The sequence below is a fragment of the Pteropus alecto genome, unplaced genomic scaffold (assembly GCF_000325575.1).
Source record: "Pteropus alecto unplaced genomic scaffold, ASM32557v1 scaffold63, whole genome shotgun sequence".
NCBI lineage: Eukaryota > Metazoa > Chordata > Mammalia > Chiroptera > Pteropodidae > Pteropus > Pteropus alecto.
This window is the reverse complement of record NW_006434897.1, coordinates 8,388,244-8,411,590: the sequence shown is the minus strand read 5'-3', so window position 1 is coordinate 8,411,590 and position 23,347 is coordinate 8,388,244. Positions and strand designations below refer to the sequence as shown.

At 32.5% G+C, this 23,347-nt stretch overlaps 1 protein-coding gene across 6 annotated transcripts in view; it reads right to left on the bottom strand.

The window, feature by feature from the left end:
• RAP1GDS1 (Rap1 GTPase-GDP dissociation stimulator 1) overlaps window positions 1-23,347 on the bottom strand; it is a 133,831-nt gene that overhangs the window by 3,111 nt on the left and 107,373 nt on the right. For 5 of the 6 annotated variants that reach the window (XM_015588461.2, XM_015588463.2, XM_006910747.3 and 2 more), the window contains 8 exons: window positions 23,032-23,157; window positions 15,684-15,827; window positions 15,107-15,238; window positions 13,842-13,976; window positions 12,958-13,083; window positions 12,053-12,192; window positions 9,152-9,278; window positions 6,857-6,985 (listed from right to left, as the gene is read on the bottom strand). In XM_015588461.2, the coding sequence (XP_015443947.1) occupies window positions 6,857-6,985; window positions 9,152-9,278; window positions 12,053-12,192; window positions 12,958-13,083; window positions 13,842-13,976; window positions 15,107-15,238; window positions 15,684-15,827; window positions 23,032-23,157 (1,059 nt within the window). The remainder of the gene's footprint in view (window positions 1-6,856; window positions 6,986-9,151; window positions 9,279-12,052; window positions 12,193-12,957; window positions 13,084-13,841; window positions 13,977-15,106; window positions 15,239-15,683; window positions 15,828-23,031; window positions 23,158-23,347) is intronic. The other variant, XM_015588462.2, reaches the window with a different exon arrangement.

Below are 23,347 nucleotides of genomic sequence, written 5' to 3'. Positions count from 1 at the left end.
ACCAGAGAGGCCAGAAGAGAGCGGCACATTTTTCAAGCATTGAAAGAAAAGAATCATAAACTCAGAATTCTATACCCAGAGAAAGTAATTTTCAGAAATGAAGGGGAAATCAAGGCATTATCAAATAGGAAAAAGCTAAGAGAATCTGTCACTACTAGACTAACCTAAAAGAAAGAGTAAAGGAAGTTCTTTAAACAAAAAGAGGCTGTTAAAAAGAAATCTTGGAACATCGGGAAAGAATAACGACACATACAGCAAAGATGTAGATACATACAATAGACTGTCCTCCCTCCAAAGTTTTCTGAACTGTTTTGATGACTGAAAACAAATTACAGTATCTAAACTGGTTCTACGTGTACATAGATAAAATATCTGAGACAACTGTATTATAAATGAGGGAGAGTAACAGGACTAAATAAATGTTCAAGCAATCCACAGGAAATCAGGAAAAAAACAACACAAAACAAAAAATGAAACTGCAAACTTAAGCTATAACATAGCAGTCATCACATTAAATGTAAATAGTCTAAACACACCCATTAAAAAATTGCGAGTGGATTAAAAACACATGACCCAGGACGGCCCAAGATGGCGGCATAAGTGGACACCGAGTTCACCCTCCCAAGCATATATCAAATGTACACCTATATTTAGAGCAGTTCCTCCTGAGAGACAGCTGTGAGCCAACTGAACAGCTTCTGCACAACAAGCAAGAGAGAAAGACAGCTTAAAGAAAGTTGGGGAACCATGGGAGCTCTCTAGGACCTGAGGTAACAAATGAGAACCAGAAGAACTGTTGAGTGCCACTGTTTATGTTTCCCTTGAATGTGGATAGTGGGTTCTCTGGTGGACGTGCAGGGTGCTGTAATGCATCTCTGACCACCCCTCCTGGAACTAGATTCATAGCATGCATACAAGGGGCCTCTTCATCTGGAGACTGATCCAGCGTGTATAGCAGGGTGGTGCTTTGCACATCCACTGGGCTGTGCACATGTGGGGCTTCCCCTCCTGGAGACAGTGCAGAGCTAGGCAAACACTGAGGTACCTGTGCCTGCAGGGCTACCCTGTCCAGAGACAGTGAGATGCTACAGTGCCCACATGCAGGGCTGCCCTGTGCGGAATGAGTGGGGTGTTGCTGTACATGCATTCAGTGCTGCCGAATCCAGAGAGAGGGCATTGAGATGCAGAGCGGCCCTGCCCAGACCCTACTTTGCAAGTGGACAATTAAAGCAACAGGGAACAAAGGCAGGGCTGCCAAGGCAGAGTGAGCAGCGTGCGGCTGTGCATGCAAGGAGCTGCCTTGCATGTGCCTGCCCTGACCACAACTGGCCTGCCAAAACTATTCCATACACAGGATACACAGAGACCACTCTTTCAAAAGTGGGAGAGACAGCTATTCTATCCAACTCATAGGAGCAAATACCAAGTCCAAAAAAAAAATAGGGAGGCAGAAGGATATGCCCCAAATGAAATAAAAAGAGAAAACTCCATTTCAAAACCCCAATGAAATGGAGATAAGTCAGTTGCCTGATAAAAAATTTAAAGAAACGATCATACGGATGCTCAACAAACCTGAGAGTGCAACAAAGGAACTCAGCACGTCAACAATAAAGAACCAGTCAGGGATGAAGAATACAATGACTAAAATGAACAATACATTAGAAAGAACTGAGAGCTGATTAGTTAGTACAGAAGAATGGATTAGCAAATCAAATCAAAACATCAAAATGAAAAAAAGATTTAAAATGAGGATAGTATAAGAGATCTCTCGGATAACATTAAACATCCTAACATTTGCATTATAGGGATTCCAGAGGAGGGGGGAGAGAGAGACAAAGGGACAGAAACTTTTCAGAAATAATGTCTGAAAACTTCTAATCTGGGGAATAATACATCCAGGTCCAGGAAGCACAGAGAATTCCAAACAAACTGAACCTAAAGAGACCCACGCCAAGCCATATTATAATTAAAATGACAAAAAAAGTTAAGGATAAAGAGACAATCTTAAAGGCAGCAAGAATGAAACAAGTCACATACAAGGAATTTCCCAGTGGCAGGAGATATTTAAGGTGGTGAAAGGAATCTACAACTAAGAATACTAAATCTAGCAAGGTTACCACTCAGAATTGAAGGAGATACAGAATTTCCCAAACAAAAACTAAAGGAGTTCACAACCACTACTAAAGTGGCCTTCCATAAAGGGTCTCCTTTATGCAGAAAAGGCTATAACTAGAAATAAAATAGAGGGAAGAAAAAAAAATCTCACTGATAAAGGCAAATACACAATAATCATATTGAATCGACCACTTAAAAAGCTAATATGAAGGTTAAAAGACAAAAGTAGCAAAATTATCACTATGATTAATCAGAGAATACACAAAACGAAATGTCAAAAACAAAGAGTGGAGGGGGAGTAAAAATGTAGTGCTTTTAGAATGTGATTGAACTTAAATGCCTATCATTTAAAACAGGCTGCTACAGATGTAGATGGATATATATGAACCTTATATAACCATAAACCAAAACATACAAAAAATATACAAAAAATGAAGAGAAAGGAATCCAATCAAAACACTGAAGAAAATCAACAAATCAACAGTAAAGAACAGAGAAAAAACAGTGAAGAAAACAAAAATAATCAAAAAACAATTAACAAAATGGCAATAAGTATATTCTTATCAATAATTACTTTAAATGACTAAATTATCAGTAATATTATAATAGTTGGAGACTTTAATACTCTACTTACTTCAATCAGCCAGACAGAAAATTAATAAGGGGATAATGGCCTTAAATGCTACATTAGACCGGTTTGATAGACGTTTACAGAGTATTTTATTAAAAAACTAAAGATTATACATTTTTTTCTTAAGTGCATATGAAATGTTTTCCAGGATAGATCACATACTAGGCCACAAAACAAGCCTCAATAAATTCAAGAAGGCTGAAGTTAAATCAAGCATATTTTCTGACCACAGAAACTAGAAATCAACTACAGGAAGAAAAGAACAAAAATCAAAAATATATGCAGATTAAACAACATGCTTCTAAAGGACTAATGGATAAAAGAAGAAATCAAACAGGAAATCAAAAACTACCCTGAGACAAATGAAAATGAAAACACAACCTTACAAAATTAAAATTTATAGGATGCAGCAAAAGCAATTGTAAGAGGAAAGTTTATAGCTATACAGGTATACCTCAGTAGGTAGGAAAAATCCCAAGTAAACTAAATTTACACCTAAACACACTAGAAAAAGAACAAACAACCCCCAAAAAGTAGAAGGAAGGACATAATAAAAATCAGAGCAGAAATAAACAAAAAAGAAAATAGAAAAACAATAGAAAAGATGAATGAAACTAAGAGCTGGTTCTTTTAAAGGATACATAAAATCGATGAGCCTAGCAAGACTCATGAAGCAAAAAAAAAAAAACAAAATCAGAAATTAAAGACAAGAAATTATAACTGACACCACAGAAATACCAAGGTTTATTAAAGAACACTATGAACAGTTATACGCCAACAAATTGGACAGTCTAGAAAAAACGGGTAAATTTCTAGTAACATACAACCTTCTAAGACCAGTAAGAAACAGAAACTGAACACACCAATTAATAGCAATGAAACTGAATCAGTAATCAAAAAAATCCCAACAAACAAAAGCCCAGGACCAGGCGACTTCAGAAGTGAATTCTATCAAACATTTAAAGAATAAGTATCTATCCTTCTCAACCTATTCCAAAAAACTGAAGATGAAGAAACATTTCCAAACTTATTCTATGAGGCCAGCATTACCCTGATACCAAAACCAGACAAAGACACTACAAAAAAAAGATTTATAGGCCAATATACCTAATGAACATAGATGCTGATGTTCTCAATAAAATAGTATCAAACCAAATTCAACAGTACATTAAAATGATTATACACCATGATCAAGTGGGATTTATACCAGGGATGCAGGCTGGTTCAACATCTGGAAAATATACTTGATAAAGGCTATATGACACCATCAACAGTTAATATCATACTCAATGGTGTTATTTTCCTCCAAGAGGAGGAACAAGACAAGGATGCCCATTCTCACTACAATTATTCAATACAGTACTATAAGTCCTATTCATAGCAATCAAATAAGAAAGAAAAGGCATCCAAATTGGAAAGGAAGAAAACTGTCACTATTTGTAGATGACATAACACTACATAGAAAACCCTAAAGAATCCAAATTAATAGAATTTTAAAAAAATCAATGAAGTAGGATATGAAATTAGTGTGCAGAAATTCATCGTTACTATACACTAATAATGAACAATCAGAAGGAGAAATTTAAAAAATCCATTTACAATTGCATCAAAAAGATTAAATACCTAGAAATAAATTTAACCAGGGAGGTGAAGGACCTATACTCTGAAAACTGTAAGACACTGAGGATAGAAATTGAAAAGGACACGAATAAATGGAAGGACATATCATGCTCATGGATTAAAAGATTCATACCATTAAAATGACCATATTAACCCAAAGGAATCTACAGATTCAATGCAATTCCCATAAAAATACCAACAACATTCTCGGAACTAGAATAATCCTAAAATTTATATGGAATCACACAGGACCACAAATAGCCAAAGCAATCTTAAGAGAACATCAAATAAGGTGTCATGCTACCTGATTTCAAACTATACTACAAAGCTATAATGATCAATAGTATGGTACTAGCACAAAAACAGACACATTGATCAATGGAAGAGTACAGAGAGCCTTATATGGTCAACTAATCTATGATGAAGGAGGTAAGAATATAAAATGGAGTAAAGATAGTCTCTTCAACAAGTGGTGCTGGGAAAACTGGACACATCGATGCAGAAAAATGAAGCTGGACCACTCTTATACTATACACAGAAATAAACTCAAAATGGATTAAAGACTTAAATATAAGACTGAAATGATAAAACTTCTAGAAGAAAACATAGGTAGTAAACTCTTTGACATCAGTCTGAGTAATATCTTTTTGGATATGACCCCTTAAACAAGGGAAACAAAGGCAAAAATAAACAAATGGGACTTCATCAAACTAAAAAGCTTTTGCATTGTGAAGGAAACCATCTACAAACAAAAAAATGAACTACTGAATGGGAGAATATATCTGCAAATGCTATATCTGATAAGGGGTTGATATATAAAATATATAAGAAACTCATACAACTCAATAAAAAGATAATCCTATCAATTAATGGGCAGAGCACATGAAAAGACATTTCTCCAAAGGAGACATACAGATTGCCAACAGACGTATGAAAAGATGCTCAACGTCAGTAATCATCAGGGAAATGCAAATCAAAATCACGATGAGATACCACCTGACACCAATCAGAATGACTATAATCAAAAAGTCAACAAATAACATGCGTTGGTAAAGATGTGGAGAAAAGGGAACCTTTGTGTACTGTTAGTGGGACTGCAGATTGATGCAGCCATTATGGAAAAATAGTATGGAGATTCCTCAAACTAAAAAGATGTCTACCATATGACCCAGCAATTCTACTTTTAATTTGAAAAGATATAAAGGCACCCTTATGTTCACTGTAGCATTATTTATAATAGCCAAGATACGGAAGCAACCTAGGTGTCCACTGATGATAGATGAATGGATAAAGAAGATGTGGTAGGTATACACACACACAATGGAATATTGATTGCACAGCAATAAAAAAGAATAAAATCTTGCCATTTGCTACAACATGGTAAGTGAAATGAGTCAGACAAAGACAAATACTGTATGGTTTCACTAATATGTGGAGTCTGATAAAACAAAACAAATGAATAAAACAAAAATAGACTCATAGAAACAGAGACCAAGCAGAAGAGTGGGTGGTGGGGGATGAGTGAAAAGATGAAGGGCAATATAGACAATAATGGTGTGATAAGTTTACATGGTGACAGATGATTACTAGAAATTAGTGGGGTAGTCACACTAAGCTATAAAAATGTTCAATCACTATATTGTATAGCTGAAACTAATATAACAAATTAAATTGTATATAAATATATTTAAATAAAAAACAAAAATAGAAAGCACATGACCCAACAATATGCTGTCCACACTTCAAATATGGTATACAGACTGAAACTAAAAGGGTGGAAAAAGATCATGTGAATGTTATTCAAAAGAAAGGAGGAGTAGTTACTTTAATATCAGATAAAGTAGACTTCAGAGCAAAGAAAACTGAAAGGGAGGAACGTTACATAATGATAGAAAGGTTAATCCACCAAGAAGGTATGTTGTATGCACCTACTAACAGAGCTACAAAATATGTGAAGCAAAAACTGATAGAACCGAAAGGAGAAATGCATAAATCCACCATTACAGTCAAAGATGTCAACACCCCTCCCTCAACAACTAATAGAACAATTAGTCAGAAAATCAGCAAGAATATAGAAAACTCAACACCACTACCAACCCAAAGTATGTAATTGACATTTCAAGAACACTCCATCCAATAACAGCAGAATACACATTCTTTTCAATTATCCACGAAACGTATACCAAGATATGCTAATGGTACTCGAACAAATTCCTTAGCTAATATCATGGCATACAAAATCAGAACTTATTCTTTATATAAAATAATATTTTAAGATTGGTGAAACGTATAGGTATTGATTTTTAACATTGATTTTGCCTGTATTTGCTATATGATAATTTGGGAATATTTTCAACCTCCATAACTAATAAACCTCTATAAACTAATTTCTAATGCTTTTTAAACTCAAATCCACCATTTACCATTACTCTATATTTAATAAAGTCAAACACATGTTGATAGACATCAAATGACAGAAGAAATACTCACCAGATCCCATGAGAGCACAGATCAGGACCATGGAATTATATTTGATTTCAGGAGCACTTCTCTCATCTGCTAGCAGTCTGTGTAAAATCTGTACAAGTTTAGCACTTTCTAGATCTTTCTCAGCAGTGCCTAGAATATGACATGATTAAAGTATTAGTTATATCTACTGTGTATGAATCCAGTGTGATCTGGCTAAACATAGCTAGCTTCCCTTTCTAGAAACTGACCATGTGAAACCTTCTAAAAGGGACTGATAAATAATAACTTAGATATATTATATGAAATTCAGACCTTGTGAAAATATTAGATATAGCTAAATTTCAGCAGACACTTCAGAAGTTTAGGCTTAAAATTCAGAATTAAAACATTCCTTTTAATATGAGGCAATTAAAAAATATTATCAAAAATGTTAAACATACACAAAAAGCAGAAACCATGGTATAATGATATACAGTATGTACTATCATCATCTTCATAAATTATCATGGCCAATCTTGTTTCATCTATCTCTAGTCTCAACCACTTACTCTCACCCATCCCAAATAATTTTGAATCGAATCCTATAAATCACATAATTTTCTCCATATGTATTTCAGTATGTATCTTTAAGAGAGAAAAAATATTAATTCCTATCAAAATCCCAGCAGGATTTTCTATCAAAAATAGATAAACTTATGCTAAAATTTATATGAAAAGCCGCAGGCCCTAGAAGAGGTAAACAATCTTGATACAAAAGAATAAAGTAGGAGGAATTCTTCTACCTGATATTAAGGCTCACTATAAAGCAAGCACAGTTATCAAGATGATGTGGCTTTGGTTGAGACACAAATAGATCATAGGAACTGAATAGAGGACCCCAGAAACAGACTCACACAAATATGTTCAACTGATCTTTGACAAAGGTTCAAAATCAGTTCAATAAAGGAAAGATAACCTCTTCAACAAATGATGCTGGCAATTAGCCCCAGACAAAAAAGGAACCCTGACCTAAACTACAATGTAAAATTATAAAACTTTTAGAATATATAAAGAATTCTCAAAAGTCAAGAGTTAAATAATTAGAAAATGAACACTCTCAGAAAAAGGACAAAGAACATTAAATTATAGCTGACTAGCCAGAAGAAAATGAAGATTATATGTTTACTGGGTAGAAAGTATTATCTCATTGAAACTTCCTTTTACACGATTGTTTGTTCGATGCCTATAGTTTATTAAAAAAATAATAAAGTCAATAGCTTTGTTGAGCATGGAAGCAAAGCTTAAAAAAAGAAAATGAACAAAAGACAAATAGACATTTCACCAAAGAATACATAAGATGGAAAATAAGCACATGGAGAGAAGTTCGACCACATCACTAGAAAAATGTAAATTAAAACCACAATGAGATAACTCTACAGAGCTATCAGAATGGCTAAAATAAAATATAGTGACAACATCAAATGTTGGTGAAATGCACAGAAAACTAATCACTTAAACAATGCTGGTAGGAATGTAAAATGGGATAGCCACTGTGGAAGGCAGTTTGACAGTTTCTTAAAAAATTAAACATGCAGTCACAATACAACCCAGCAACTGCACTCCTGGGCATTTGTCCAGAGAAATGAAAATTTATGTTCACATAAAAACCTGTATGTGAATGTTTATAGCAACTTTATTTTTAAAAGCTTTAAACTAAAATCAGCCCAGATGTCTTTCAACAGGTTAGTTAAACTGTACATATATACCAGGGAATGCTATCTAGCAATAAAAATGTCTACCACACAGTACAAATTGGATGATTCTTTAGGAAATTATGCTGAGCTAAAGAAGCTCATTCCAAAAGGTCACATACTATATGATACCATTTATACAGCATTTTTGAAATGAAAACATTATGGGAAATGAAGGGCATATTAGTGGTTTCCAGGGAGTAGGAACAGGTGGGAGGTAGGGGTAGGAGGTGGGTGAGTGTAGTTATAAATGGAGGGATACTTATGGTATTAGAACTGTTCAGTATCTTTACTGTGATGGTTGATATACAGACCTACATGTATAAAAAATCTGTATAGAATTTTACATACAAATGAGTACAAGTAAAACTGGAAAAATCTGAATAAGAGGTAAATTATATCAATAGTTGGACTATTATAATATTTATAGGTTTGCAAAATGTTACCATTATATTCAGATATAGGTATAGATACACACTAGCAAAATACTTGCAGTCAACGTTCTATCAGACTTCTGTTCCACTTGGGTGCTTCCTTTCATCCAAGATAAAATAGGAGAAAATAAGTTTGTCACTGGGGTACTTACCCAGTTCTAAAGCTGCTATTAGTGCCAAAGCAACAAGGGCTTCATTCTGCATTATTACATGTTCACTAGTTGCCATGGTAACTAGATGCTTGATGCCACCACTCTGTACAATGGTTTTAATTACATCCTACAATAAATAAATATCACGGAATTATAAACTTCAATTTTAAACATAAAGAATCTGCATTATAATCACTCAATTCATTGTTAAATTGAATGGTTTTCTGACAGTGTCCTGTATGAACCATTACAATTTTTTTTTTCTTCACAGAAGAAAAAGCTTTTAGCTTTAAATAAATTCATCAAAAGATGACACTTTAAATTACCTAAATGAAAAAGACCACTGCAGTTCATATCAAGGAACAGAAAGTCCCAGAAGCTACCAAAGAACAACTGTCATTGACCCAAATATTGACTTACCATAGGATCAACAGAAGAGAATAAAACTTGTAATAACAAAAAAGTTTTTTCCCAATTTTTATTATAACACAAGGTTATTATTCTCCAAATGCTCCAGGTAAAGATTTTTTTTTTTGGTAGCATTTACCCTTTGTTGGATCTGACAAAACTGGATTACATATAAAGGGACTTGAGCAGAACGTAAATCAAAATTGTCTCATTTCTCATGGTGCCTACAGGTCTGTCCTCTCCAGTGGCAGATGAGGCAGTGGGCTCCAGACAGAAATCCTATCACCAACAAATTACTGAACTGCTCTACATCTCAGTGACTTTATAATGTTGGGATAATGAATGTATATATATATATCACAGGTTTCTTGATAATTAAAGTTATTACATGAAAATCACATATAGGAATATATAGCAAAGGTTAGATGAAAAAAAATTCACATTTATTTCCATTTTTGTTTTCATCTCAGAGTTTAGTTCCCTAAAAATTCTTGGATTAAATATGATTTAGTGAAAAATCTCAATTATAGAATATTTTTAAAGTAACTTTCTTTGCCAGTTTTTACTATTTTTAGTAATCTGAAGCTGGATATTTTAAGTAGCCTACCCAAGTTAGTTTCAATGGTATAAAACTAACTGTAATTAGAAATATTTTTCAAATTAATTTGGTAAAATATTTGAAAAAGAGTTTCTTAATGCTTCCATCTTATGTAAATTTTGAGAGAAGTATTTATAGACAGTATTTTTGCGGAAACTTGTTTTGTAATCAAACATGCTAAATCAGTGGAGTCCAAGTACTGAGTTTTTATAGAAGCATTGTTCTAGCATTTAAAATGTTTTTTTCCCATCAGTCTCTTTTAGAAAGTGAGAAACTATTTCTTAAAGCTTTTTATGATGAAAAGAAAGCTTCGCAATATACTGCTTACTTAGTGACAGTTTATTTGAAACTGAAATTAAAATCTTAAAAATTAGTAAAAAATTTTATAAAAAGAAACTTATTAAGAAGACTCAGAGATTCATAGGTACATATACGGTCACCTAGGGAAGGTTCCTGAACTGTCATTTCATCCTCTTATTTTATGATTCATCCTGAAAAGTGCACTGTAGTAGAAGAAAGAGTGGATCAATAGATGCTTATTGAAAAGCTCTATGGAGTTGCTTTGCCTGACAGAATGAAGGATAAGATAAATGAAGCATTATACTTATGTCATAATGCAAAAGAGAATGAATAATACCAACAGTTACCCTTTATGGAACAACTACTATTCACTGGACACTGTATTGGATAGTTTAGAGATATTAGCTCATCTTTGTCCTCACAGAAAATCCCATCGGCTAGATATTATCTCTAGTTTATAGGCGAAGAAACTGAAGCTCAGGTTAAGTTATGAAATTTGCCCAAAGTCAGTGATTAAGTGGTTAACAAGTCAAGATTCAAATCCAGGCAGTAGGGAGTCAGGAGGTTGGACCCTTCTCCCCTCAACTCCATCCCACCCCTCCTGCCCACAGTAGCAGCACCAGGCTCCAGGCTCCAAGTCCCGTGGCGGGGACGAGGGGGTGGGAACTCCCAGGTGAAAAAACAAATCCAGGCAGTCTGAATGCTAGATCCTTGTTCTTAACCATTTGTAGAGTCTGTGCAAAAATTTATGTATTGAATTCATCATAGTGAATCTTCCCCTGTGACACCCAGACAGAGTTGGCCTCTCTGCAGTTGTACACAAGTGAAACTGTTAAAAGGCTCGCCTTAGAAAAGAGGTTATAGAAGAAAAAAGGTATATAATCTAGATACTAAATCAGCTACTGAACTGCTGGCCTGGGTTTTCACCATTGTGATCTTTAAAAGAGTTCACTGTGATCTTTAAAAGAGTTCATTTATTCATTCACTCAACAAATATTTATAGGTTACTGACCATGTGCCAGACACATAATAGGCTAGATACTGTCATGAGAATGGATTTCGTCCAACTTTTACAGTTCTGGGCATCATATACTATCAAGATATCATTTAATTTCTAAATGTCAGTAGCTAGCTTGGTCAGTGCCTAGCACACACAAGACGTTTGACACTGATGCGGGTAATGGTGGTGCTGGTTGTGGTAAAAATAACAGCAACAGCAACAACCTCCATTTACTGAGCCCCGGGTACCACATGAGTACTTTGCATATGTGATCTCACTGAATCATTCTCACCACACTTTCAGATAGGTATTATCCTGGTTTTCACACATTAAGATACTGAGATGTGAAGACACTTGACCAATAGTGGAGATAAAATTTGAACTCATCTCTGTTTGATTCCAAAGCCTTACTCTTAATGATTATGGAACAGAACTACAAAAAGCTCAATCTTCAACTATTTTTTCAGAATTTCTGATTAATGTATTTATAGATAAATACATAAAAATGCAAGCTTATGATGTGGGATCTACAATACTGGGTTTCCAAAAAGGCCACTCAAATGTTTTCCAGTGAATGGTTTCCTCTGGAACTTACTTTTGATTTACTGTGTCGTATAAGGGCAGAGAGCAGTCTGTTTGACTCCCCCATCACACCAGCATGATCTTTGGCTTCACACCATTCGACCAAACGCTCCACTAATTTAACATTCTTTCCCAGTTGTTCAGCAGCTTCTGCTATAGGAAAGAAGGTAAACCACAAAGGAATGAATCACTGATAGGCAATCAACTGAAATAATTGGTAAAGATGTAAGAGTGTGAAAGAATATTCTATGTCTAAAAAACTCAACAATTTTATTAAAGCAAGAACTGCAAATACAGTACTCCATATCTGATGGTCTATTTGGCCTTTTCTATAAAGTTGTGGTCTTTTGTACAAAATACAAAAATAAGCCACTTTATACTCTTTTGGGTCAGCCTGGTAGTCTGTTGGTACTCTGGCAAGCTGTCACAGAGTTTTTAGAAGGACCTTAAGGAATCAGTATAGAGAAAGGTTTAGAATCTAGAAATAAGTAAATATAATTCATTCCAAGGAGTGGTTTCCATTACTGTTTTTATAAACAAAAACAATCTCCCTGTGTGCAAAACAAATTTTTAAAAATGTTGACTCACTGTATTGAAATATGATGATTTTGAAGACAAAGTAAAAATGGGTATGGAATATTAAAACATAGAAACCCACAGAAACTGCTAATAAATCAACCTAAAACTAGGATTATATGTAGTAATAAAGAGAGATACAATATAATTTCCATTTAAAGTCAATTATAACAAGCATGGGAATTAATGACTGGGTTCTAAAACCAATCTCTTTTTGCCTTTTATTAGCTATTTATCTTTATGATTACATAATTCTGGAAGCTAAAAACGAGTTCTTTTCCAGCTAGTGGCACACTGAGACTATCATACTAAAAATGCACCTTGGGAAAGCATTTCTTTTACCTTGTGCATCTATCAACATTCTTAATGTTCCCAAAAGTTTGAACTGAACCGGGGGCATTTCAGATTTAAGGAACTTCAAAACGGCCTCTGTGACCCCAGCTGATAACATCTTTGCTTTATTTACAACTAGAGAGAGAGAGAGAAAAGAGAGACTATGGTTAAAATGGTGTTTGCATTCTTGATGATAATCATTCAATTCAATACACATTTATTTAGGGTCTTATTATCTTTAAGGCTCCATGTTATAGTTTTCTATTAAAAAAAAAATCTTGTTTGTCTATAGGAGCATAGCATACAAAATCATACATCAATCTGCTATATGAACCAAACTGAATCCATAGGTTGTATCTTCATATAGTTAAACTATGTTATATAATCAGAAATTTATTTTTAGAAAGTAGAATAAAAGAATAGTTTAAACCATCTCCTGTATTATTTCCCATGGTAATGTGATTTCATGGCTCAAAAGTTTTTAATCCAAAAAGACACATTAGGAGTATTTTTAAAAATTGTTTGTCTGCTTGTAGGAAATAAAAATAAATCTCAAAAGTCATTCTTTAAGGGACTCTGTTAATTGATGCCATTACCTCATCTTGACTGAAGATGCTTAAAAAAGCTTAATTATGCCAAATATGATGAAAATCTTAGTTCACGAAAGGTAACAAAATATTTGAATAATCTGAACAAAAGCAAAAATTATGGTTGTATAGTCCCAGAAAACTTATTTGACATATCTCTATTTTTAGTAAAAAAAAAAAAAAAATGTAAACAATTTGCAGACTTTTTTTTCCTTTTCTTGGTCAGGACAGGTTCACATCAAGTAAATGTCTTCCCCAAATGATAGATTTTATTTCTTACACAGTTGCCTCCCATTCTTGTCTTACCTGGAATGGCCAGATTTCTGAGGGCACTTAGTGCTGCATGCTGTACTGTTACATTTCCATCTTCTACATGTCTGTCCAGTAAATCCATAAGTTTTTCTACAATTCCATTGTCTACCATATGGATACAATTTCCATCTGAACAAAACAAAAGCATTTTTTGCTTCCTCTTTACAAAATCCATAAATATTTTGTAATACTGATGCCCACCCATTATCTACATTAGTGAAAATGAAGCCATAAGAAAATAAAGCAAATTCTAACTCTTCTGTTAGATTTACAGTTTTTTTCCCTCTGTGTGAGAAGTCCAATTATAAGATTCTTAAAATAGGTAAAAATTTCAAAAATCAGAAAACTCTCTAGCTTAAACTGGTAATAGAAGATAAATAAATTAAAACCATATGCTTTAATATGCCCACTGATAGTTCATATTTATAGTGAAGTATGCCTGAATTCTGCCAGTGATATGCAGTATGCTATATTTGATCATGGCTGACACTTAAATTATTTTTCAATGATAGAATTTTTGAAACATTTATAAAGCAGAGAGAATATTATAATGAACCATTATTTACTCCATATTTAGCTTCAACAATTATCAATATTTTGCCAGTATTAATTCCATCATTAAGGAGTTAATGATGGTTTCCAAAAAGAAGAGACTGAAAATGGACTGTCATCAATTATAACAACAGTTCATATTGGAATAACATCAAACTAAACACAACCATATTTCCTAGACATAGTATGAGTTTCTAGACTAATAGCTGCTTTGCCACACTTCAGAAGTAAACATGGAAATCTAGTGCCTCTGAAATATTATTAAGATAATGAAATATTCTACTTTAAACCAGAGAATTAGCCACACTTAAGTTTTGTAGGCATAAAAGTATAAATTGAGGCACAATAACCTTACAGTGAATACTCAGATTATTAAATCCAAAATAAAATCACCAGGCAAGAGAGCATATCCTCCCAGATATGTTTAGTAGAATGGGACTCAAGTTTACTAATCTCTGAAGTGCAGAATACTCACAGAAGGACTTCATGATCGTCATTCATGATCTTTTCTAGAACTTAGATGAACTGCATAAGTATGTAATTTGTTAGGAGAGTCACTATAAATATTCCAGATCTCTGGAAATTTAAGGTAGCAGTACATATATATCTATTACATATAATTCTGAACTGTTTCAGTTTTAGTACATGTGATGGAAAAGCAAAAATTAAAAAAGAACATTTGAGTTAAAGTGAAATAATATTCTTACCATTTCTGGCAAAATTTGCAATTGCCAATGCTCCAGCAAGCTGTAGCTGATGGTTATTTGATGGAATCCAGGACAGCACCCTTTGAAACACATTACCTTTTCCTCCTTCAAATAATTTCTGCATGGATTCATCTGGAGGTAAATGAAACAAACAGATAAGAGGAAAATAATTAGGGGGAACAAATCCATTAAGTGTATTAATATCCAACTACATACCTCAAAAACTAATTCATAAAGGGAAAAGTAATGACTCTTCTTATAATAAACTTTTAGTAGAAACTGGACGAGAGCTTAGAATTTTTCTAGTCTAAGTTCCAAGTAACCATCTGGCTATTAGTCCTTTGGTGCTGTCTCTTCTATATGACAGGTCTTTAAATAATGAAAAATTGTGAAGACTCTTCTTTTTTCCAGGTTCATTATTCTCTAGTCCCTGATATGTTTAAGGTTTCAAAATCATCACATCAACAGGATTAAATGAAATAGGAAAATGAGAAAATGCCTAATATACTGTTTATAAGAGACAAATTTTTAAAAATCTGACAACCACATTCTTTGGATGGACAAAATTACAACTTACCTCCAAGAAGTAATAAAACCATTAGATCTGAAGCGGTTTTGAGCTCAGCAACATCATCTTCTTTGTCACTATCCACTTTCTGCTGAACAATCTCGAGTAGACACTCTACCAGGCCTGCTTCAACCAGTTGTAGTTTAATAGCATCTAAATAATAATGTAAACAAATTAACTTAAACTTGAGATGAAATAGGAGTTCTGGTATAACCACTCTATTATGAAGAATTTTAAGAAACTGAGAATAATGCATGATATGGGTAGCACACCTTCAAAGATATGAATTTCAAAAGAAAGTATCTGACAGTGCAGCCTAAATACAGAAAAGCTTTATTTCATTTTTCTATTTGAAATTATGTTACCTTTCACAATGTGTGGCAGCACCTAAACAAACTGATTCTCAGCTCCGAAGTTAAGTAATATCTCTGCACTGTTATTCCAGATATTATGCTCATGTTTAAAAAGCAATACTATAAAATATCCCACAGTTTAAAACAAAACATACGTAATTTACATAAAGTTAAAATATATCTACTAATGGAGTTTGAATACAAGTTATTGGAAAGTAAAGCACTATTAGTAAATTTCAAACTATATCACAAGTAAATTTGGATTCATATTTGTATGTTTTCTTTCTAGGGCAGTTAATAAATCTATAACCTGAATTTTATAAGTCATCTTTAAAAAAAAGCTTCAGGTTTTTATTAATTTGAAACTTTCTTGGGTGATGAATATATGGTGGTTCATTATACTATATTCTCTCTATACCTGAACAGGTTTTAAAATTTCCATAATAAAAGATGAGAGAGAAAATAACTTTCAGGATTTCTGATGAATAACCAACAAAATAAGGAATTTACATCTCAATTATATTTTTAAGACTATCTTCATAGCAAATTCTACACCCATATCAAATCAATTTTGTTTGCACCACCCTAATAACTTAAATATATTTTCATTATAGAAAATTTATTTCATTAAAAATTTTGATTTCGCATCCATATGTCTTTTCGATTAGAACAGATATTATACGCCATTCATCTTTGTATTTTAACCTAAACTGGCCTACCTAAATATTTTGGGTGTTTCTGATATCTCTTAAGATAAATGCTACTCAACTGACCTGAGAAATACATTTGCTACACAAAAAGTTTTAAACTTAAGTTTTATTTTTTAGTTGAATTTTATTTTAATCATTGGTTTCCCTAAGCTGTATATGTACATATCTACAGCAGTGGCAGTTTTATCTTCTTATTTGGGAGACTTTTAATACTTCTTAAGATTTTTTCTGTTAAGCAATTTTCATGTGTAAAATCTTAGGGTTTTTTTTTTTGTTTGTTTGTTTTTTGTTTTTTACCATCAAGACCACAGATCTTCCTCAGACTATTATCTCAGAATACACAGAACATTCAACCTGGAATATTTTTTAAAAGATACATTTGCACTGTGCAATGCTAAAAGTAGGGCGTTTCCTTGGTTACAGAATGCTAGGGCTAGAAATGTATGGTGATTAGAATCGAAAGCCATGATGAAAAAAGCTTTAAAAATACTAAGAAAACTTAAATTATACAAAATCCCAATTTAAATGTTGGAATAACTTTCCTTTGCATATAAGGTAAAAACCAGGGAATGATATGCTAAGGATGGTCCAGAAATTTGTTTTCAAAGGTGTCATTTAATCCACTGCACAATTATAAAATAGAAGTGAAGGTGGTAGAAGAGAAACAAATAAGAAATAAAAATACTGTTATTGTGAAACATTCCAAGAAAGGTTATAGGTAATTGTCTGGCATAAAAACAGGCTAAAGGTCACAATAAAAATTTGGCTAAACCACCAAATGAGATAGAAAAATGAATTTCTCCCCTAAAGAATAGATCTAAGGCATTTAGAAAATTTAAAATCTGTCAAGATTAAAGTTTACAGATCTTTCCTCTTACAGTTTGACTGTAATCACATGTATATGTGGGAGGCTTAGATAGCCTTATTAAGGAAGATTAACAAGGCATTTTGCCAAAGCAGACAGCTCAGCACATACTTATCAACACCATTCTGCCCAAGGACATCTATCACCACTGTTTGCATATATATGTATGTATATATATGTATTTAAAAATCTTTTCTAAATGGTGAAAAAAATCCCATAAATGTAGAAAAGTGTGTAAAATATGCATTTAACTGTTAATAAGCAAATAACTATGTAACTACCTTCTAGATCAAGAAATTTATTGCTAATTACAATATATATTTTCTAGATCAAGAAATTCATTGCTAATTACAATATATATTTTTCAGAGCTGGCTTTATCCTTGTCATAAGATTCATCTACACTATTAGTTTTAAATGACTTCATTCCTTTTCTTAACTATATATTTTTCCATTATATGAATATACACTGATTTATTTATTCTACTGTTAATGGATGAGTTGTTTATAATTGTTCATCATTATAAATGATGCTGCTATGAACATTCCATAATGGCTCCTGGTGCACATGTTTCTGGATATATTATTAAGAGTGGAATTGCTGGATCATAAGGAATGTATGTGTGCAATTCAGTAGATATTGTTTTCTAAAGTGTTCCAATTTACATTCCTACCAGCACTTAATGAGAGTGTCCACTGTTCCACATCTTCATCAATGCTTGGTATTATCAGACTTTCCAGTGGGTATACAGTATTTTATTTTGCATTTCCTGATTATTAATGAGTTGAGCATATTTTTATGTGTTTATTAGCCATTTGGGTTTTATCTTTTGTCAGGTGCTTACTCAAATCTTTTACATATTTTCCCACTGGGTTTTCTTCATTTTTCTTAATGATTTGTGCAAGTTTTTACACTTTGTATACATAAACTTTCTCATGGTCATATGTGCTGTAAACATCTCTTACCTACTGTCTTCCCTTTCACTCTTAATGGTGTCTTGAGAAAAGGAAGTTTTTACTTTTAAAATAACCAAATTCATCAGTCTTTTCCTTTATGGTTAGAGCTTTTTGTGACCTAAGAAAACTTTCCGTATTCTAAGGCCATGATGATATTCTCCTACCTTGTATTTTAAGATAAACCTTGTGGTTTAAACTTTCACATTTAAGTCAATTATCTATCTGAAATTAATTTTTTTTTTTAAATACAGTATAAAGTGGGGGTATGTATGTCTCTCCAATTGTACTTCCCCCTATATTCCCAGCACTGTTTATTGAAAAGACTGTACTTTCCACAGTTTTACAGTGACTTCCTTTTTCCCCTTAATAAAATAGACATCTGTGAATGCATCTGTTTGTTTCTGTGCTATCCTGTTCCGCTGGTCTTCTCATCCATCCTTGCACCAATACCACACTGTCCTTAAATTACCAGTTTTATCAGAATAAAAGTTTAATTATTGTTATGTACTAAAAACAATTCTGCTACCGTTTTCTTTCATACTATCTTAGCTATTCCTGGTCTTTTAGAATTTTCGTTAGAATTGCATTGAGCCTACAGATTAATATGGGGAGATATAATATCACACCATTAAGGTTTTCAGCTCATGAAAGCAATATATATAACTATTTATTTAGATCTTCTTTAATTTATCTTGATGAATTTCTATAGTTTTCTGCCAGAGATCTCACACATCTTTTATTAGTCCATTCTAAAAGTATTTGATACTTTATACTATGGTAAACAATATATTTTTTTAAATGTATTTTCTTACTTTCTTTTTTCTGGTATATAGAAATACAATGTTTTGATTTGTTTTTTTGTTTTAGTTAGCAATTTAACTAATTGTGATTGATTTTTAAAAATTGATCAATAGATTCTTTTGGATTTTTGATATACATAATCATATCACTTATGGATATAATTTATTTCCCATATCTTTTCTTTCTTGTTCTACTGCAGTGGATAAATAATAAAAGTAAGGATGATCCTTCTTAGTCCTAATCTCAAAAGAAATGCTTTTTGTTTCACCACTGAGTGATGTTTTCTGTAGGCTTCTGGTATATATCCTTTTAATTCACTTCCAGTGCTGATTTGCAAAGAGTTTTAAAAAATCATGAATGAATAGTTAATCATAGATTTCTAAATCTAAGATCATATGATATATTCCCTTCAATAAATTTTAATGTGATAAAATATGTTAATTGCATTTTAGATATCAAATTGCTTTGTATTTTCAGAGTAAGTCCACTATGCTATGATGATGAATTTTAAATATATTACTAGATTGAATTTGCTAAAATTTCAAAGGGAAATTTGGATCTATGTTCATGGTGAGACTGGCCATTAATTTTCATTATTGTCTTGTCTTTGTTGGTATTTGGTATAAAGGTTACATTAGTCTCATAAAATAAATTGGTGAGTATCTGCTTTTCCTATTCTCTGGAAAAAATTTAAGATAAGATTACTCAGCTTTTCTATTTCTTCTTGTGTCATCCATACTTTAAAATGTTTTGGCATCAACTTGTTCATAACATCCTTTTAATAAAGTCTGTAAGATCTGTAGTTAAGATCTCTTTTTGCATTTTTGATTTTGGTTATTTGTGCCTTCTCTTTTTTCCTGATTAATCTTATTAGGGATTTAACAGTTAATTCAGATTGGCTTTAGTGATTATATGCTTCTATAGCATTATGTATTTTCTATTTTATTAATTTTGGCTCTTTAGATTTCTTTCCTTCTATGTTGTTTGAGCTTCCTTTGTCTTTTCCCCCTAAATTTCTGAGATAAATATTGAGTTTACTTATTTTACTGTTTTCTTTTCTAATACATTCATTTAAAGCAAAAAATTCCCTGTAAGTACGGTTTAACCTATATCACATAAGATTTGAGACGGTAATTTCACATTCATTATTAGAAAATTTCCTAATTTCCATCATGATTCTTCTTTGACCTCTAAAGTATTGGCAGTATAATTTTAAATACCTAAACATACAAGAATTTCCTAGTTTTTATTATCAGACGATTCATTTAAGTCAGAGAACATACTCTGTAAGGTTATAATCCTTTGAATTTGCTGAAACTTGTTTTATAACATGTTTTTTATATGTTTCGCATGTACTTGAAAAGAAAGGGCTCTGTGGCTGGGTACAGTGTTCTAAAATATGTCAATTAAATCGATTTTCTTAATCATGTTGTTCACATATTTTATACTTATTGTCTTAAATCTGCTTATTCTAGAAATTAATGAAAAAAGTATTAAAAGCTTCTATAATATTTATGGATTTATTTATTTCTCCATATAGTTCTGGATATTTTTTCTTCATGTTTTGTGGTAATATATAATTGTTATACCTTCCAAATTAATTAGAATTTTCATTACTATAAAGTTACCATCTTTATCTCTAGCACGTCTTAATCTTAATATCAGATCTGTTTGATCTGATATTAAGATAACTACCTCAGCCTTCTTTAGGTTTAAATAGTATATTTTTTTCAATCCTATTCTCAACTTTTTAAATTTCCTCATATTTAACAGTGTTGCTTGTTTTAAAAAGTATAGTTGGTTTTTTAAAATTTAGTTGACAATTGGTTTTTAAACTAAAGCATTTAGGCCACGTGTACTAACATAATTACTGAAACACTGTCTTAAATCTAGTATATTTTTTATGCCCTATTTGTAGCCTCTGTTCCATGTTCTCTTTTCTCTCCTCTCTTCTGTTATTTTGGATTGAAGGGGTATTTTAAAAATAAATCTTTCTACAAATCCTTCCATTATTTTGGTAATTACACATGGTTTTTAAAAATTATTTTAGTAGTCACCTTAAAAGTTGAAATCCTTGAATAATCAGAGTCTAATGGTACTTTCTTCCAGATAACACAAGGGTCTTGGGACTCTTCCATACCTTTCATGTCCCTCAAAACTTATATATCCATTTTGTGATATATTTTAAATTATATACATATACAGTTTTAAACTTCACAATAAATTATTTTATATATTCAATGTTCTTAAGATTTACCTATATATTTACCAGTTTTTTCCCTCTTCATTCTCCCTTGGATGTAACCTTCCTTCTGGAAGCATTTTCCTTATTTCTGACAAAAACCTGATATAATTTCCTTTTGTGAGAGTATACTGGTAGTGAATTTTGTTTTTCATTGAAAATAATTTTATTTTACCTTCAGCTTTGAAGGTATTTTCACCGGGCTTAGAACTCTAGGTTGGCATTTGTTTTCTTTCAGCGCATGGAAGATGTTTCACTGTCAGCTGGCTTTCATTGTTGCTGTTGAGAAGTGAGCTGTCGGTCAAAGTGTTGCCCCTTTTAAGATAATCTATTTTTCTCCTGGCTACTTTTAAGACTTTTGTCATTGGTTTTCTGCAATTTCAATATGATGTATCTAGATGTAGATTTCTTTTTATCATATTTTAGATTCATTCGGCTTCTTGAATCTTTGATTTCTGATAAATTTTCTATCAAAATTTCTTTAAATATTTCCTCTGCCCACTCCTTCTGCCCCCCACTTTTTGGGACTCCAAAAAAATATATATGAGAACTGCTCATTATATCCTCTATATCTTTTTTTTTTTTTTTTTAAATGAACATTAGTTCTTTTCTTTTTGGATTTCCTTTCAATCTATCTTCCAGTTCTCTGGTTCCCTAATTCAACTATCTTTAATCTGCCATTAAACTCATCCATTAGGTTGCTAATTTGGATTGTATTTTTCAATTCAGGAATTTCCAACTGTTTCTTCTTAAAATTTGCTATGTCACTTTTTATAGTTTCTAGTTTCCTTCTAAATTTTTCAAGCTTGCTTTTAACTCAATATAATAAGCATACCTGTTTTGAGTCAATGTCTAATAATTCCAGTATCTGGAGATTTGCTGCTGTTGCCTGTTCTTTGTGCTGGTTTTTGCTTACAATGTCTTGCCTCCTCATGTGTCTGGTCCACTTTGATTATGTGCTAGACACTGTATTTGAAAAATTATTTATATAGGATGGTTTGTTTAATCTGATTCATTCTTATTCTTAGAGTGTATCCCTTAAAATTTTTTGCCCAAAGATGGGAGTAGCTTACCAGTGTCCACACTTTTGGCAGGCCTGGGACTCCCAACTTTTATCCCCCTTGTTCTGAAAGGGTATATAAATGGGAGTTCAACCACTCAGCTGCCTTTTCCAGACTGGCATAAGAATATGTAAGCTACAAAACCATCTTTGCCAAGATTTTAAAGTCAAAGGAACTTGCAAAGTAGCTTTGGCCAATGTAGATATCGTTATGGAGTAGATACTGTAGCTAAAGTTAGAGATATCCAAAATAAAACTTATTAATAAAATGAAGTGTTTTGAGTTAAATAGCTGACAATTAAGTAATATGAGAAAAAATGGAAAAAGTCTACATGATTAAAAAAATTAAGAGGTGCATTTATTTTCTCACCATTTTCTGCCAATGGAGCAAGAACCTCAAAAATCATTTCCTTCTTATCATGTTCTATCTGCTTCTTGAAGAGTTTTACCAGTTCTTCGGCAATGTTTGTACTGGCAAACTGTTCTTTACTTGACTCTGAAAAAAAAAAAGGAATGAAAATTTAGAGTAAGCAAATAAATTAAACCCAGAAATTGTTTTCTATTACTTTCAATACTTGGTCATTTTGTACTATTACATATAAATGCAAACACCTTTCTCATTCAGGAACAATCAAAGCCATTTTTTAATGTCCCTGAAAAGGAAAAATGTCTAAGGCTTTAAAGAA